The sequence below is a fragment of the Salmo trutta genome, chromosome 24 (genome assembly GCF_901001165.1).
Source record: "Salmo trutta chromosome 24, fSalTru1.1, whole genome shotgun sequence".
NCBI lineage: Eukaryota > Metazoa > Chordata > Actinopteri > Salmoniformes > Salmonidae > Salmo > Salmo trutta.
This window is the reverse complement of record NC_042980.1, coordinates 38,836,287-38,852,925: the sequence shown is the minus strand read 5'-3', so window position 1 is coordinate 38,852,925 and position 16,639 is coordinate 38,836,287. Positions and strand designations below refer to the sequence as shown.

Below are 16,639 nucleotides of genomic sequence, written 5' to 3'. Positions count from 1 at the left end.
TTTAAATTGTTTAACTTGGGTCAAATGTTTCAGGTAGCCTTCCACAAGCTTCCCACAATAAGTTGGGTGAATTTTGGCCCATTCCTCCTGACAGAGCTGGTGTAACTGAATCAGGTTTGTAGGCCTCCTTGCTCTCACACGCTTTTTCAGTTCTGCCCACAAATTCAGTTCGCCACTCCAATACCTTGACTTTGTTGTCCTTAAGCCATTTTGCCACAATTTTGGAAGTATACTTGGGGTCATTGTACATTTGGAAGACCCATTTGCGACCAAGCTTTAACTTCCTGACTGATGTCTTGAGATGTTGCTTCAATATATCCACATAATTTTCCTACCTCATGATGCCATCTATTTTGTGAAGGGCACCAGTCCCTCCCACCTGCAGCAAAGCTGGCACCCCCTTGCTTCACGGTTGGGATGGTGTTCTTCGGCTTGCAAGCCTCCCCCTTTTTCCTCCAAACATAACAACGGTCATTATGGCCAAACAGTTCTATTTTTGTTTCATCAGACCAGAGGACATTTCTCCAAAAAGTATGATCTTTTCCCCATGTGCAGTTGCAAACCGTATTCTGGCTTTTTTATGGCGGTTTTGGAGCAGTGGCTTCTTCCTTGCTGAGCGGCCTTTCAGGTTATGTCGATATAGGACTCGTTTTACTGTGGATATAGATACTTTTGTACCTGTTTCCTCCAGCATCTTCACAAGGTCCTTTGCTGTTGTTCTGGGATTGATTTGCACTTTTCGCACCAAAGTACATTCATCTCTAGGAGACAGAATGCGTCTCCTTCTTGAGCGGTGTGACGGCTGCCTGGTCCCATGGTGTTTATACTTGCGTACTATTGTTTGTACAGATAAACATGGTACTTTCAGGCATTTGGAAATTGCTCCCAAGGATGAACCAGACTTATGGAGGTCTACAATTTATGGAGGACTTGGCTGATTTCTTTAGATTTCCTCATGATGTCAAGCAAAGACGCAGAGTTTGAAGTTTGGCCTTGAAATACATCCACAGGTACACCTCCAATTGACTCGAATGATGTCAATTAGCCTATCAGAAGCTTCTAAAGCCATGACATCATTTTCTGGAATTTTCCAAGCTGTTTAAAGGCACAATCAACTTAGTGTATGTAAATGTCTGAACACACTGGAATTGTGATACAGTGAATTATAAGTGAAATAATCTGTCTGTAAACAATTGTTGAAAAATTACTTGTCATGCACAAAGTAGATGTCCTAACCGACTTGCCAAAACTATAGTTTGTTAACAAGAAATTTGTGGAGTGGTTGAAAAACAAGTTCTAATGACTCCAACCTAAGTGTATGTAAACTTCCGACTTCAACTGTGTGTATATATATATATATATATATATATATATATATATATGACATGTGATCACAAGATACTGGTCGCGTTCCCCTTCTCAGACGTCGCATGCATCAACCAATGATTGGGTGCCACGTCATCGACTGGGCAGTCCGGCATCAGATTGCCTTAACATCATGTGGTTAGCTAATACGTAAAATACCTATCCGGGCGTTGCAAGATCTTGCATGCATCAGCAACGCCTGGGCAGAGGAACACACCCGTTATTAGGCTACTAATCCCATATACACTATATGAGTTCAAAAATATACATTACAATGTTTTTTGGAGTGCAACAGCAAATATTGCTTTCTGCATGCCCTGGGCTGATACATCACATAGTTTGAGGTTTTACGCATGAATGTCGGCTGTCATAATTATAAAGATTCATATATTGAGTTTGTATTTAAAGGAATATTTGACCTGAACTACACAATTATTGCAGTCATTGTGTAATTTGGGTGCCAAATACCTTTAAGATTTTAAAGGCTATCTGCTGGTGTGTATGAGGGAGCATAAGTTCCAAAGTTGCGAAAATGTGAACTAACTCAAAGAAACAGGTTTACCGGGCATTCACACTGGTGCAAAGTTTGTAATGTTATTCAAATGGGAATAAAACAAAAGCTACAACTAAAAGAAAAAAAAACATTATTAACCAAAGTGTAAATAATGACAGTTTGGTTTTTAAGCTCTGTTTATTATCACCCCAACACATATACATTTGACTGACACTGGTGCAAATGCTTGGTAACCATGAGCCATGCCTATTAAGACATGTCTCTTATCAGTTATTGTCCAAGGGCTCTGACAGGAAGTCAGTGTCTGAAGTCCAAATAAAGAAGTATAAAAATACACCAACTGCTGTACACCTTCTATGACTAAGGAAGTGACATGAAGTTAAGTGTTTCCTCTAGGATTGTTTTTAGCTGCGGTGGCAGAGTTAGAGGATGGGGTCCAACAAGGGGCAGTGGATGGGCACTCCCTCTATACATCTACATTATAGGAATGTAGTGGCAGCTAAATACATTTGGGGAAAAGCTGAACAATGCCATTGAGTTAGTACAAGTTGCCCCTAACTGCGGGTCCTGGGTCAGGTATGCTTTGATGCCTTAATGGTTAAGAGTAGGATTCAAGGTTGGCTAATCTGATCCTAGACCAGGAGTAAAGCCTTTCTCAGGCACTTGCAAATCAAGCAGGACTGAGTCTCTGGCACCATCTAGTGGTTCACTTCAAATGCACCCCCACTCAAGGCAAGGCACACTAGCTAAACATCCCATTACAAATGCAAGTGTCACAGTACCAATACAATAAAGCTGGAATCCTTAAATGGTGAAACAGCAACAAAGAAGTTCCTGCAAACAACAAAACACTGTCACACCCCCCCCCCCCAACATCATTGCACACGCGACAGAAGAGCGCAATATGTACTGCAATGACGATGCTCCTCACCTCGGCAACAATAACTGTGGTGGGCCGGCCAGTGGCAATGTTTCCCCCTACTGAGGATTCCATCTAAATCAGTATCAAAACCCGGAGAAATCCCTTACCCGTCATGCCCCACTGCGGATATGGTACGGCCACACAGACGTATGAAGATGCATAACAACTTAGCATTGTAGACCCAAAGTTTTCCTACCAAGTTAAACGCCATCAATCTCCTCAACTCAAGCTCTAACAGCACTGGAAGGCTGAACTCTAACTATTCTAAGAGGATTTCAGGTAGGTCACATCAAAGAATTATAATGCATAGAGCAGAATTGAGGGTTAAACTGCTTATTCCATAAAATACTTATGAACATAGAAATATTGTGGTGTCATGTCTGCAGTAAGAGTCAGTAAAGTCCCAGGAGCAGAGCACTCACTGTAAGGACACTTGAGGGTCAGGTAAAGGGTCAGAGAGTAGTTCTGGGGTCCAGGGGGACAGGTAGGTAAATGAGGACTGACGGCACCACCCGAAAAATTTGAGTAGTTCTGTGATTGTCCTCTGGCAGAGAACGCCCCAGTGTGAGGTGGCTCATCACTGCTCTATAGTGGAGTGGTGGGTCTCTCAGTACGGTCCCGGGTCAGGGCCATGTCACTTTCTGGATCTTTTTCTTTTCTTTCAGTTCACCCTGAGGAGACAGAGACAATCACCGACAACATTCACAGATCTGCTTCACTAATAACATCAACCTTCCCAAACCTCTCCAAGTCAGTCAAATAGCTCATGAAAGCAGTCACCAACCCTGGTTCTGGAGAGCTACTGAATGTGAAAGCATTTGGTCCAGTCCAACTGTAAAAAACCTGATTGATTTAGTTGAATCATCAGGGCCCTGATTATAATGTTATTTATAAACCGGGTGGTTCGAGCACTAAATGCTGATTGGATGAAAGCAGTGGTAAAGCAGATTGTATACCACGGGTATACAAAAATGTATTTGTACTGCTCCAATTACATTGATAACCAGTTTATAATAGCAATAAGGCACCTCTGGGGTTTGTGGTATTAGGCCAATATCCAGACACTCCGCATTGCATCTTGCATAAGAACAGCCCTTAGCCAAGGTATTTTGGCCATATACACCACCTCGTCGGGCCTTATTGCTTAAGTATACCATTAGCTGAATCCATTGTTTTGGTTGGAACGAAATCCTGCAGCTTTCTAGGACCACGGTTGGTGACCAGAAAATCATCTTTAGAAAAATATTTAGCATAGACCAGTAGATACTGAGGTTCCATACCGAGCTGTCTGCCTCCCGTTTGAGATGAACTGACTTGGGGGAGGAAGGGGGGCTCCCCAGACCCTTATTCCCAGTGGGACTCCTATGGGGGCCTCCTGGGCTGTGGGAGGACGAGGGGGTAGGGGTGGTGCTGGACAGCTTGCGTATGGGGCTGAAGAGGTTCATGGAGGGAGGGGGCTTGAATCTGTCTGTCACGCCAGACCCCGAGGTCTGACCCTCTGGCTTTTTCAGTCTGACGGGGCCACTTTTAGAGGAGCTGCCATCGAACACGATCAGAGGCCTCTTCCTGTTGTGGTCATCACTGAAGCTGTAAGACAAAACAGGACACTGACTGAGGCTACAGTAGGAGTAAGGCAATTCCACAGTGACTCAGATTTTTACACATCAAAATGTATGCCAAAACCCCCCCAAAAAACATTGATTTCAAAGTTTAACAAACCCTACAACTCTATGCACAAGACTACTTTAAACAACGTACACAGTAAAAAACAAACATCACCATTAGATTTACTCTGTTACTAAACTATCTGCACAGTTCCACCTGTAAATGGGGTTTTGCTAAGCAGTCCTCATGACTAGAGTTGTATGGTTTGTTAACCTTTGAAATCAATGTTTTTTTGTTTGGTGTCTGTGGCCATCAAACTTCAGAGAGACATTCTTTAATATCAGGCTGATTTCCTCAACAACTAAGAGTTTGTCCAGTAGCTACCATGTTGTAGCAGCGTGAAGCACACCCATGCACAAATACTGAGAGCAAAGTCTTGCATCACGCTCATCTCAATATATATGGTTTTCAAATCTCCTTGTTCGAACGCTGAGTTTACCTTTATTTCAAGTCTGACAATACAAAAATACCACTGACTCAATGTAACAGAGTTAAAGGATGTATTTTTGATGTAAATGGCATGTTATAGGTCCAGACACCTTGGTGATTTCACGTTTTATAGAAACATATCCTCTCCCCACCTATGAGACTGTCCACTGGCTGTGCTCTGTCGCGCTCGAGTCTGCTCCATTCTCTTTCCCCAGCGGTTGTTTGGCAGCGCTCTCTGCGGGAGGGGGATGACGTGCCGGAGGTAGAGAGCCGTGAGCTGGTCGCGGCTCCCATCTTCTCCACTGGTTATCTTTTTCTGTCCAGGACAGGGGCCAAAACACGTGTTAGCTAGAGCCTCATTAAAACCACCGGCTGACATATGAACTAGAGCCAGAGCAGGACCTAGGTAACTGTTCAATAACAAACGTTTTGCTACAGCTCTTAAGCAATAAGGCACCTCAGGGGTTTGTGGCAAATGGTCAATATACCACAGCTAAGGGCTGTTCTTATGCACAACGCAGAGTGCCTGGATACAGCCCTTAGCCGTGGTATATTGGCCATATACCCACAAACCATTATTACTATTATAAACTGGTTACCAACATAATTAGAGCAGTAAAAATTAATATTTTGTCATACCCGGGGTATATGGTCTGATATACCACAGCTGTCAGCCAATCAGCAGTCAGGGCTCGAAACACCCAGTTTATAGTGAATACACCCCAGGTACTCCCTTATTTCACCTGACGCATGCGCAAAACAACTAAAACACACCTGACTCTAAACAAACCATGATCCACGCATTTTTAAGCTGGATTAATATTTTCCTGACGATATTTCCAACATGCTGGGTTTGCATGGCCTCTTTAGTGTTCTGACGCGGGTGCAAATAACTAGCTAAACCAGCGGACCATTTTGGCTACAATACAAGCTGGCTGACGTTAACTACCGGTGGCTAGCTAGCTAGCTAGCTGACTTGCTAGCTAGCTGGGACCTAGCTGACTAGCGCTAAATCAACCCTCTCCTTGTTCAAATTTAGCCCTGATTCGTCTCTTACCTCATTCAGAACCAGCTGGATAAACTCCTGAGACAGGAGCTCGGGGTGTAGTAAGAGATCTGCGTTAGAAGCGCCTTTCCCTTCACGTCCCATGTTGGTGGAGCGCGCCATCTTTGCCCTCTCGCCCCAGCATCCTCTACGTCTGGTTGTGACGTAGTTCAGCTGTCCCATCAATCAACAACATCGTCAAAGTAGCGCTCAAATGGGCTACGTCTCAATCAATTATAATGGCTTCCTCTCCTTATGTCTATGTATCATTCACTTGAAGTAAGCCAGTGATACACTTAATGTAGATACTTTATTTTCATGTTGCATAACAAGGATCTGTAGGGATGTTTTCTCTGTCAGTTCTTGCAGCTCAGTGTGCTGAGAAAAGGAAGCAACCTTTGTCCCTTGGATCTAAAGCCTTTTTTGTGATATATTTAGGTCTTGCATAAGGTTATTATGAGATAGGGTAAGGCAAACATGCTAGATCTGTGTCTAAAGGTCATTTCTAACTGGGCATCGATGTGTACATCTACTACATGATGTGTACATAGTACACATCTTTCTTCGCTCATTCAAGCAGTAGAATTGAGATAATCACACCTTACGCAAAGTGTATGAGTTGACATGGTGTGCCCTAGATTTGAACTTCTCTCAGTAAACTGTTTAACCACGGTACATATGGAGATGCATTACCTACAGCACAGACTGTGTGTTCTGCTGTGGAAGATATGGGTCTTACACACATAAATGCACTCCGCAACCGACAATCAATAGAGGTCTTTAGTATCCCAGCAACACAGCCATTGTATTGACATTGTAGAGGCAGGGGACGGCTGTACGTGGTTTGTGTTCGACAACATGTTCTACCTTTGTCAAGCAGCATGCCCAACATATATTTTAGTTCCAGTATTAGGTTTAAGGTACAATGCTAGCCTATTACAGTGTATGTAGACAACTTACAACGGTTATAACTGTGTTTAACATGATTTGTTATCTTTCATTTCTACTCAGTCTATAGGCTACATATGCATAGTTGATGACGTCAACACACCTGTCAATTGGATTGTTAGTTCATTCAATTAATCAATTATTCATTCACAGAAACACTTTTTTATACTGATCAACATTTCTTTCCAATTTTATCCAACGTTTTCATTTACATACAGTATAATTAAACATATACAACAACCATCTGGGTAAACGATCACCAACAGTACTCAGCCAATTATACAAACACCATGGAAACGGTTAAATAGAAAACACTGTTCCCAGTTGTACATCATTTCTCTTCAGGTCTTTTTTTAGGAGAAGGGAAATAAAGACAGTCACACAAAGACTTTTGAGTGCCTCTGTTCATGGCTGTCCAGTGTCCACAGCACTTTAGACAAAACACAAGAATGTACTGTCCTCACCACTAAAGCGCCAATGCAAATCATTAGTTAAAAGACAGCAACGTTTCAGCAGCAAGCCGTCTATACTGCTGAAATGTTGATGTCTTAACAAATCGTATAGAGAGTATAGTAGGTCCTTTACACCAGTGGAGCACCCTGTAGCTTCAAGACCAGAGTTGGTGACCACTGCTTTCCACGGCTGCATGGCGTGTCCTCAGAGTGACCGTTAGTTCCACACAGCTGACTGGGTCTCACTGCACACGTAGATGTTACTGTCACACAGCTGACTGGGTCTCACTGCACACGTAGATGTTACTGGGTCTCACCCTCCTGTGGCTCCGGCCCGGCACCCTGGGACACAGCCTGCAGCTCTTGGGCATGAACTCCAGACATGCCTCCCGGAACTTCCTGATCCTCCAGCAGTAGATGACTGGGTTAAACACTGTCTTCAGATAGCTGAGCCACAGTGCCCCCACACTGACTGGATAGAAGGCAGGGCTGAAGTAGAACCTCCGGCTGAACACAGCCAGCAAACTGACCACTGTGTGGGGCAGCCAGCACACAGAGAAGCCAATGAAGAGGATGAGGATGGTGGTGAAGGCCCGCGTCTTGAAGCTCATGTCCACATTGACCTGCGGGGGCCGTTGCAGGCCAGTCAGGCCCAGCTTGCTGACCTGGTTGAGGACTGGGAGGCTGGCCTGGTCGGAGGTGTGGTTGTGGATGCGCAGGGCGTTGCGACGCACCGTGTTGAGGATGCACAGGTAGGAGTAGAGCATGATGCCGAACGGCACAAAGAACACCGCCACCGTCAGCAGCACCGTGTAGCAGCGGTCGGCCAGCGACTCACTGTAGCCCAGCACGCACTGTGGCGCCCAGGCCCCCCCAATGCCCGTCACACCCGCCGCGCCCGCCCGCCAGCCGATCACGGACGGGAGCGCCACACAGAGGGACAGCGCCCAGGAAGCGCCGATGAGCAGCTTGGCACGGTGTGGCGTCAGCTTGTCCTGCCGCTGAACGATGATAAGGAAACGGTCTACGCTGATGATGAGGAGGATGGACACACCCTCCAGGACAAAGAGCCAATAGAGCATGACGGAAGCACGGCAGAACCCGCCCCCGAAGCGCCAGTCGGCGGTAGCCACGGTGACGGCGGTGAAGGGCATGCAGAGCAGCGAGAGCATGATGTCAGAGAATGCCAGCGTAGCGAGGAGCAGGTTGATGGCAGAGCGCATGGCGGGCTTCTGGTAGACGATCAGACACACGATGGCGTTGCCCAGGAAACCGATGGCGATCATGAAGATCATGATAGCGGCCAGCGTCACACGCAGGGTGACAGGCATGAGGGGACTAGTAGTCCCAACCCCTGGCGGCGGAGGCGGCGGCGGTGAAATCACCACCCCTTCCTCTTCTTCCAGCTCCATCAGGGGGGCACACCTAGCCAGCAGGCTGCCGTTGCAAAACGCCATAGTGATGGTTATCAGGCTAACAGTCAGTTTCACCCTGGATACACATCATTTTTCTTTAGTCTAAAGTTGTGTTGTCAAAGCTTCCTTGGTCAGTCACACGTCCTGGTCTCCTCATTCATGGCCAGGTCTGAAACAGAAGCAACATTTTACATGTCAAATACATGTTGGAACAAAACCTGCATCCTAGAAACATTTGAGTGCAACATAGTTCCTTAAGAACAAAAACAGACTGGACAGATGGATTGCATATCCACTGATCATCGACATCCAGAAGGTAATCTACTGCGGCCAACGTTCGTTATGGTGTTTTATCCATGTGAATTACTAGTAGTACTACGGGCTGTGGACAAGTAACTGAAATCCACACTTGTAGCGTCAGAGTTGTTGTTGTTTTCTACACCAGGGAAGCCCACACAAACAGGAGGGAAGCTAGTGTTTGGCTGGGAGCGAGTGTATGGCTCATCAGCTTGTCACAGACACTGGGGTCTATGCTCTGGTTATTATCTGTTCAGTGTGAATTAGAATCAGAGGAGAGATGGATCCGATTTAGTGGAGGAGTGGAGGGGGAATGACTTGCCTGTGCCTCTTACGCTTATAGACTGTTATATAACACAAAGAGGTTGGGCAGCGCACTTCCACACCCAGGCAGTCACCCGTTTTCTGAGCAGGGGGGGCAGGACCGAGTTTGGGAAGCGCTGCATCACACACACAGACCTTGTTCGCGAGGCAAAATAAAATCTCATCCACTGGGGCAGCTCCACTACAGAATGTAATCCAGATGAAAGTGAATAGCTCACTCACAGGACACAGCTGTTGCCATGGTTGCAACCCCTTCTCTCGCTCCAGGGGTGGGGTGGAGGGATGGGGAATACTGTGGCTTCAAGCACCATCATGATGCACCTAGTGGTTCCTTTAACCCTGTAAATGAGCCCTTCTCAACACAGTGCTTCCCCCAGCTATACAGCTCTGAAAGGCAGGTGACGACCTGGAAGAGGACCACTGTCTCAACATTATGGCTCTCATCAACCAATCAATATGGAGGTTGTGTGTGTGGGTGCTTTTGTGCTTTAAGCTTTTGAAAATTGATATTTCTGCCTCAAGCTTTACAAAGGAAAATTCTAGATTAATGATCCCTGCTGTGGATTCATATACAAGACCTTGCGTCAAAAGTGTTACTGATCGTTGCTGAGGCAACCAGGTCATCACATCCATGGTAACAACGCAACCCCTTCCCCCCATCCCCATCTCTCTGCAAATGTCTGTGACATTACATTGTCTGTCTGTGAGTGGGGCTGTTCCGACCCACATATCAAACCGGCACTTCCACACTCACTAACTAGTCCATTTCCTCCAGTGTTGGAGTAAAATAACTCTGGTATAAATACATGAGATAGGAACGAGAAGAGCCTGTTCGGAAGAAATATAGCTACCTCCCCCATTTCCCCATCCCTCCATCTCTCATTGGAGGAAATTCACCCACTTCTGTGCACGCACATAGTCCCGATGGAGAGAATAAATGAGGCAATGTTACAGACAGATGAAAGAGAGAGGGAAAGACGGAGAGAGATAGCGAGGGGATGAGAGAGAGACAGTTGATTATGCTCCTCCAGAGCTCTTTATCTGTTCAGAGATGGAAAGGTGGTACTTTAGATTTTTGTATTTATTTATTTTTATTTAACCTTTGTTTATACAGGGAATCCAAATTGAGACCAGGGTCTCTTTTTCAATAGTGCCCTGTGTTACAACAATCAACAATCACATCAGCTTAAATGGATAAAGTTGCATACAGAGCAGAAATTCTATATAGAGTAAAATTAATTCGATTTTACAAGTTCACTCCACAATGAACAGGTCCTGTATTAAAGTCTTAAAGTGACATAAACCAGGACGTCAAGCTCTAATGCATCCCACTGGGCACACACTGGTTGAATCAACGTTATTTCCACATCATTTCAATGACATTACGTTGAACCAATGTGGAATAGATATTGAATTGATGTGCCCAGTGAGGGATACTTCCTTCCTTCCTTTGAGTAATCACTGATATAAAGTGCATGGATAGGTGTAAAGTTTCTAATGGAAAGTTTTCTTTCATCAATCCACTTGTGTTAGATCAGTGATTACTTCAAGGCAGGGAGGAAGGAATGATGGATGGATTTAAAGGACAGTTGAACTCTTGATATGTGCAGTTAATTTGTACCAGTGTACTCAACACAGGGCCTGGATTGGCACAGAGTAGGCTTATGGCCAGGAGGATGTAACACAGAGATGACAAGGCCACTGGCTGACTGACTGGCTGGCTGACTAACTGGCTGATTGACTGACTGAATGACTGGCTGGCTGACTGACTGACTGGCTGGCTGGCTGACTAACAAGCTGGCTGACTGGCTGGCTGGCTGGCTGACTGGCTAGCTGACTGATTGGCTGGCTGACTGATTGGCTGGCTGACTGACAGACATGCTGGCTGGCTGGCTGACTAACTGTTTGGCTGACTGACTGGCTGGCTGACAGACAGACATGCTGGCTGGCTGGCTGGCTAGCTGACTGGCTGATTGACTGACTGATTGGCTGATTGACGGACTGATTGGCTGGATGACGGACTGATTGGCTGGATGACTGACTGATTGGCTGTATCACTGACTGATTGGCTGGATGACGGACTGATTGGCTGGATGACGGACTGATTGGCTGGATGACGGACTGATTGGCTGGATGACGGACTGATTGGCTGGATGACGGACTGATTGGACTGATTGGCTGGATGACGGACTGATTGGCTGGATGACGGACTGATTGGCTGGATGACGGACTGATTGGCTGGATGACGGACTGATTGGCTGGATGACGGACTGATTGGCTGGATGACGGACTGATTGGCTGGATGACGGACTGATTGGCTGGATGACGGACTGATTGGCTGGATGACGGACTGATTGGCTGGATGACGGTGGTATGTGTCATTATTACCTGGCCACAGGTGTGTTGTGTTGTTGTCACCTAGTCTGGCTCTCTCTCATGTTTCTCATGTTAACACCTACATTAACTTCAACCAGATTCAATAAAACACTTGTTGTTTTGTTGTTATTTCCTATGATTCCGTGTTAATGCTAAATTGTAATTATTTTCGCCACTATGACCTATTTATTGCCTTACCTCCATAATCTTACTACATTTGCACACACTGTATATAGGTTTTTCTGTTGTGTTATTGACTGTAAGTTTGTTTATCCCATGTGTAACTGTGTTGTTGTTTTTGTCGCACTGCTTTGCTTTATCTTGGCCAGGTCGCAGTTGTAAATGAGAACTTGTTCTCAACTAGCCTACCTGGTTAAATAATGGTGAAATAAATAAAATAAAAAAATATGTTACAGATCAGGCTTTTGCTCTATATGCTGCTAGCCTGCACTCCTTCCAGGACCCCAGGAAGAATAGCTACGGCTTATGCAACAGCTGATGGGGATCCAAATAAACTACATCAACAGTCAATGTGAGCATCTCAGTACCAGCTACACAATCAATGTGTAGTAAATCTATGGCTGTGTTTTTATACATCCACTGATTGGTGGAGGATACTCACATTGATTCACTCTATCCAATGAGATAACAGAATACTGTTTGGTGTACTTAGACCACTTCAATGCACTCTATCCAATGAGAATGCAGACTACAATTCAGGCAATAGTGAGAGAAGAGCCCTCTTCTTCATCAGGTCAATATATGGTTGTTGGGATACACAGACCTGCATTGATTTGAGAGTAGCAGTGTATGTGTTTATGGAGAATTAGTATGTGTTTGAGTCACCAGAAATCTCATTATTGATACATGGAACCGTTTGTTGCATCCTTTGTGTTGTGAAAACGTCTCACTGATAGGGTCAACAGAGAACATCAATGTCCATTAGAAGACAGTATATCCAGTCAGACATTGTAAGAACCGAGTCAGACTTGAACGAAATGCCTAGGCTATTGTCTGTTCACCTCCCCATAGCCATATTAATTCATGCAGGCCTGGTAAAATGCATTCTGATCGACGTTTCATATTTAAACACCACGCTATCATATGCCCACCGATTTTTTTCTCCCTCATTAATTCTGAATACCTTTATAGCTGATTAAGGATTGCGTTTTGTCAATTGTCTAATTCGACTGAATTGTGTAATGTAACGAGACTGTTTTGTCATACATTTAGCAAAAATGTAGTCTACACAATTATCACATTTTTCTCCATTCTCGGCAAGTAGAGTAGCACAATGCGCATTGTTTCGAGCGCCATAATTATAATCGAGAAATGGTGCAAAATGACGGATCAAACAGCCTACCTTTGATCATGCGACTCACAATGCCGTTGATGTTGAGTCTCGGGTGGCTTGTCCAGTTGTCCTAATCCAGTTATCATTACAAGACGTATAGGAAGACGCACTGTCCACGGCACACACACATTCCATCGCCTCCTTCCATCCAGGATCCACCCCAACCAAACCACTTTGCTTTGCTTTTCGCAATCGGGAATCAAAACATGTGCTGTGCAGTCGCCTGCTGACGCGCAAGGCGCGGACAGGTCCGCTGTTTTAAAAGTGTTGATTTGAAGACGAATGTCGATTAGAATTATTTATTTATTTAGAAAGCACACCTTATATTGAAAAAACATATGGAAGACGAAATCGATACATGCCGACAATAACGCAAGTAATTCCAAAGGGCACAGCCTGTATCATTAAATAACCCTCATTTGCTAACCATCTAAGACTGAATAAAGTGAGAATGAAACTGATCTTCACACAATGTTCTAGCTCTACCTAGGCAAAAGTCAAAAGATATAGGCCACTGTCTGTATGGATAAGCAACTCAATTGGGCCTAAACACATCTTAACCATCACCTCTACAATATATTCAATGTATTCAGTAACACTATGGCCTAGCCTACATGACGTCAATAATAGCCTGTTCTTTAGACATGTTTACCTACTTAGGCTACCATGTGTACAACATGTTAATGTCTATTTCAGCCATATGTATGGAGATTAGTACCCTGCCTGTGTCACACACACACACACACACACATGTTATGTTCTTCTACCTTCGTCTACCTTCCTATTTTCCCTCACCCTAACCTTAACCCGTGAACCTAACTCCTAACCCTAAACTTAACCACTAACCTCTTACCCTAACCCTAATTCTAACCCTAACCTTAATTGTAACCCTAAACTTAAAATAGCCTTTGTCCTCATGCGGATGTGGGAAAAGTCCCCACGAGGGAGAATTTTACTTTTCTTACAATCCTTTTGGGGATTTTAGGTCCCCACAAGGATAGAAGAACCAACACACACACACACACACACACACACACACACACACACACACACACACACACACACACACACACACACACACGCACTCATACATTCATACTGTGGGATATTCAGACAGACAGAGAGGAGAGAACTGAAACAATAATAATGTCATTGACATGCAGCAAAACGGTGTTACTTCCAGTAGATGGCAGCATTGTCATAGTGTTTACTATATTTGCACATTCACTCCGGAGCCTCTCACAGGTCAGGGGGGATACACTCCCATTTGCAAATATGCACACACACACACACACACACACACACACACACACACACACACACACACACACACACACACACACACACACACACACACACAATCCAAATGTTCATATTGCAACAGCTCCTCAGACAGTAATTTTGTATTGTAGATATGTCGTGGCAGAGTAGTCGTGTAACAAGGTGTTGTATGATGCACTGTTTTATTTGTGTGATGTAACTGCCTTCATCTTGTTTGGACCCCAGGAAGAGTAGCTGCTGCCTTGGCAACAGCTAATGGGGATCCTTAATAAATGCAAATACAGTAGGCATTCCATTATGTGTTTTTTATAAAAGTAGTTTAAATCACCATCTCCCTGTTCATGGAGAAATCTACAGTATATCGTCTTGAGATGTAGTTGAGAGATGTAGATACTTTGATGACATACCACAGATCTATAGTATTTCTGAATGACAATATAGTGTTACTCTGTTTACATGCTCCTGACCTGACACAGTGATGTCAGCTAGTTCTCTCTCTCTCTCTCTCTCTCTCTCTCTCTCTCTCATTCATTCATTCAAATAGTTTATTGGCAAAGGAAACGTGTTTACATTGCCAAAGCAAGTGAAATAGATAATAAATAAAAGGGAAATAAACAATCAGAAATGAACAGTCAACATTACACTCACAAAGGTTTCAAAAGAATACTCTCGCTCTCTGACTCTCTCATTAAATTCAATTACAGTTTTTCTCAATTGCTAAAACACAATTTCTGAAACCTTGCTCCATTTCCTGAAAACATTAAACACAAAACCTCATCTTCAAGCACTATTTACATAACCTCTGACTCCTCTCCTCTCTTCTCCTCCCCTCTCATTTCCCCTCTCCTCTCCCCCTCCCCTCTCTTTTTCTCCTCTCCTCTCCTCCTCCCCTCTCTTTTTCTCCTCTCCTCTCCTCATCTTCAAGAACTATTTACATAACCTCTGACTCCTCTCGCAAAATGAAACATTCGCCTCAAAACAGTTTTACCTGTGTTCAAAATCAAACACTGCTCTCAAATCATAAACAAAGTGATCAAAATGATATACACTCTCAAGCAGTCAGTAAACAATACACCGAAAAATAGAAAACACATTGTTCAAAACATACAATTCTCAGGGAGAAGTACATTTTTAATCTAAAAAAAGATTCATTTTTTTCCGTCATTGTCTTTTGATGAACGAAAACATGTTCTATCATAGTAGCTCAAAATTGATCAGAAATTACTACTCTGCTTTGCTCTTTGCAATTTTGTTTTTTGTTCTTGCTCCTCCTTGTACCCCTATTTTTACAGTACTGTACCCTGCATCTCACAAACTTGTCCTTTGTCTCTGTGATACTCTAATTCTTGTTCTTTGTTGATATGAACCTGCAACCAGCCAAAATCTATTGAGCAGTCAGTACTGTTAATAAATGGAAAGCACAATGTTCAGGGCCATACAATTTGTCCATTATACAGCCTACAATGCACTGTAGTACAGTATACAATACTAAAAGGGACAAAAATCAAAGAAGTAAACATGTGATCAATGTGCTTCTTCTTGTCTTTGGGCTGGGTCAGGCCAGAGCACTTCGTCGACATCACAAGCAATATTGTCCCTCCTGAGGCAACGGGGGAAGAAGCCTCTTGTGTGCCGTATCCAGCCCTGACATGATTCTATATCACCACAGGCTAAATCCATGACTTGCAGCAGATTTACTCTGGTGTAGGGTTGTCTATCATACACTTTCCATCTCCAAGAGGAGAAAAACTTCTCAATCGGATTCAGGAAAGGCGAGTATGGAGGGAGGTACAAGTTCATAAACTGCCCATTGATGTTAAACCATTCCCTTACCTGAGCAGCTCGGTGGAAACTGACATTGTCCCACACTATCACATAGGTGGGAATGGGATTCTCATGCTGCTCTTGACCCTGCTGCTCTTGAACCTGCTGCTCAAATAAAATACCTCTTAGATTGTCAATAAATCTTAGAAGGTGCTGGGTGTTATATGGCCCGAGTGTAACATGGTGATGTAGAACACCATGGTTGCTGATAGCAGCACAGATTGTGACATTGCCACCTCGTTGACCAGGGACTTCAACAATGGCCCGCTGTCCAATCATGTTTCGGCTTCTCCTTCTCCTCTTTGTTAGATTGAAGCCTGCTTCATCGACAAAGATGAACTCATGGGGTCTGTCCATGGATTCCAAGTCAAATATTGTCTGTGTAGAAATACAATATACTGCATGTAGGATTTTGTAAGTCGTACAGA

The 16,639-nt window shown here is 44.1% G+C and overlaps 2 protein-coding genes across 2 annotated transcripts; both read right to left on the bottom strand.

The window, feature by feature from the left end:
• Positions 1-2,037: 2,037 nt before the first annotated feature.
• c24h2orf49 (chromosome 24 C2orf49 homolog) lies at positions 2,038-6,090 on the bottom strand. The gene is made up of 4 exons (XM_029712102.1): positions 5,953-6,090; positions 5,048-5,211; positions 4,082-4,388; positions 2,038-3,472 (listed from the first exon to the last, which is right to left on the bottom strand). Exons 1-4 carry the CDS (start codon positions 6,061-6,063, stop codon positions 3,425-3,427), a joined length of 630 nt encoding a protein of 209 aa, XP_029567962.1. The 5' UTR covers positions 6,064-6,090; the 3' UTR covers positions 2,038-3,424.
• Positions 6,091-7,062: 972 nt separating this feature from the next.
• gpr45 (G protein-coupled receptor 45) lies at positions 7,063-13,321 on the bottom strand. Its single transcript, XM_029712101.1, has 2 exons — positions 13,116-13,321; positions 7,063-8,924 (listed from the first exon to the last, which is right to left on the bottom strand). Exon 2 carries the CDS (start codon positions 8,795-8,797, stop codon positions 7,607-7,609), a length of 1,191 nt encoding a protein of 396 aa, XP_029567961.1. The 5' UTR covers positions 8,798-8,924; positions 13,116-13,321; the 3' UTR covers positions 7,063-7,606.
• Between the last annotated feature and the right edge of the window lie 3,318 nt (positions 13,322-16,639).

Excerpts from the sequence above, each read along its gene's own strand:
- gpr45 (XM_029712101.1), bottom strand. The coding sequence starts at position 8,797 with ATGGCGTTTTGCAACGGCAGCCTGCTGGCTAGGTGTGCCCCCCTGATG.
- c24h2orf49 (XM_029712102.1), bottom strand. The coding sequence starts at position 6,063 with ATGGCGCGCTCCACCAACATGGGACGTGAAGGGAAAGGCGCTTCTAAC. Across the intron at positions 5,212-5,952 it reads TCCAGCTGGTTCTGAATGAG|AAAAAGATAACCAGTGGAGA; the intron begins GTAAGAGACGAA and ends TGTCCTGGACAG. Across the intron at positions 4,389-5,047 it reads GCCAGTGGACAGTCTCATAG|CTTCAGTGATGACCACAACA; the intron begins GTGGGGAGAGGA and ends TTTGTCTTACAG.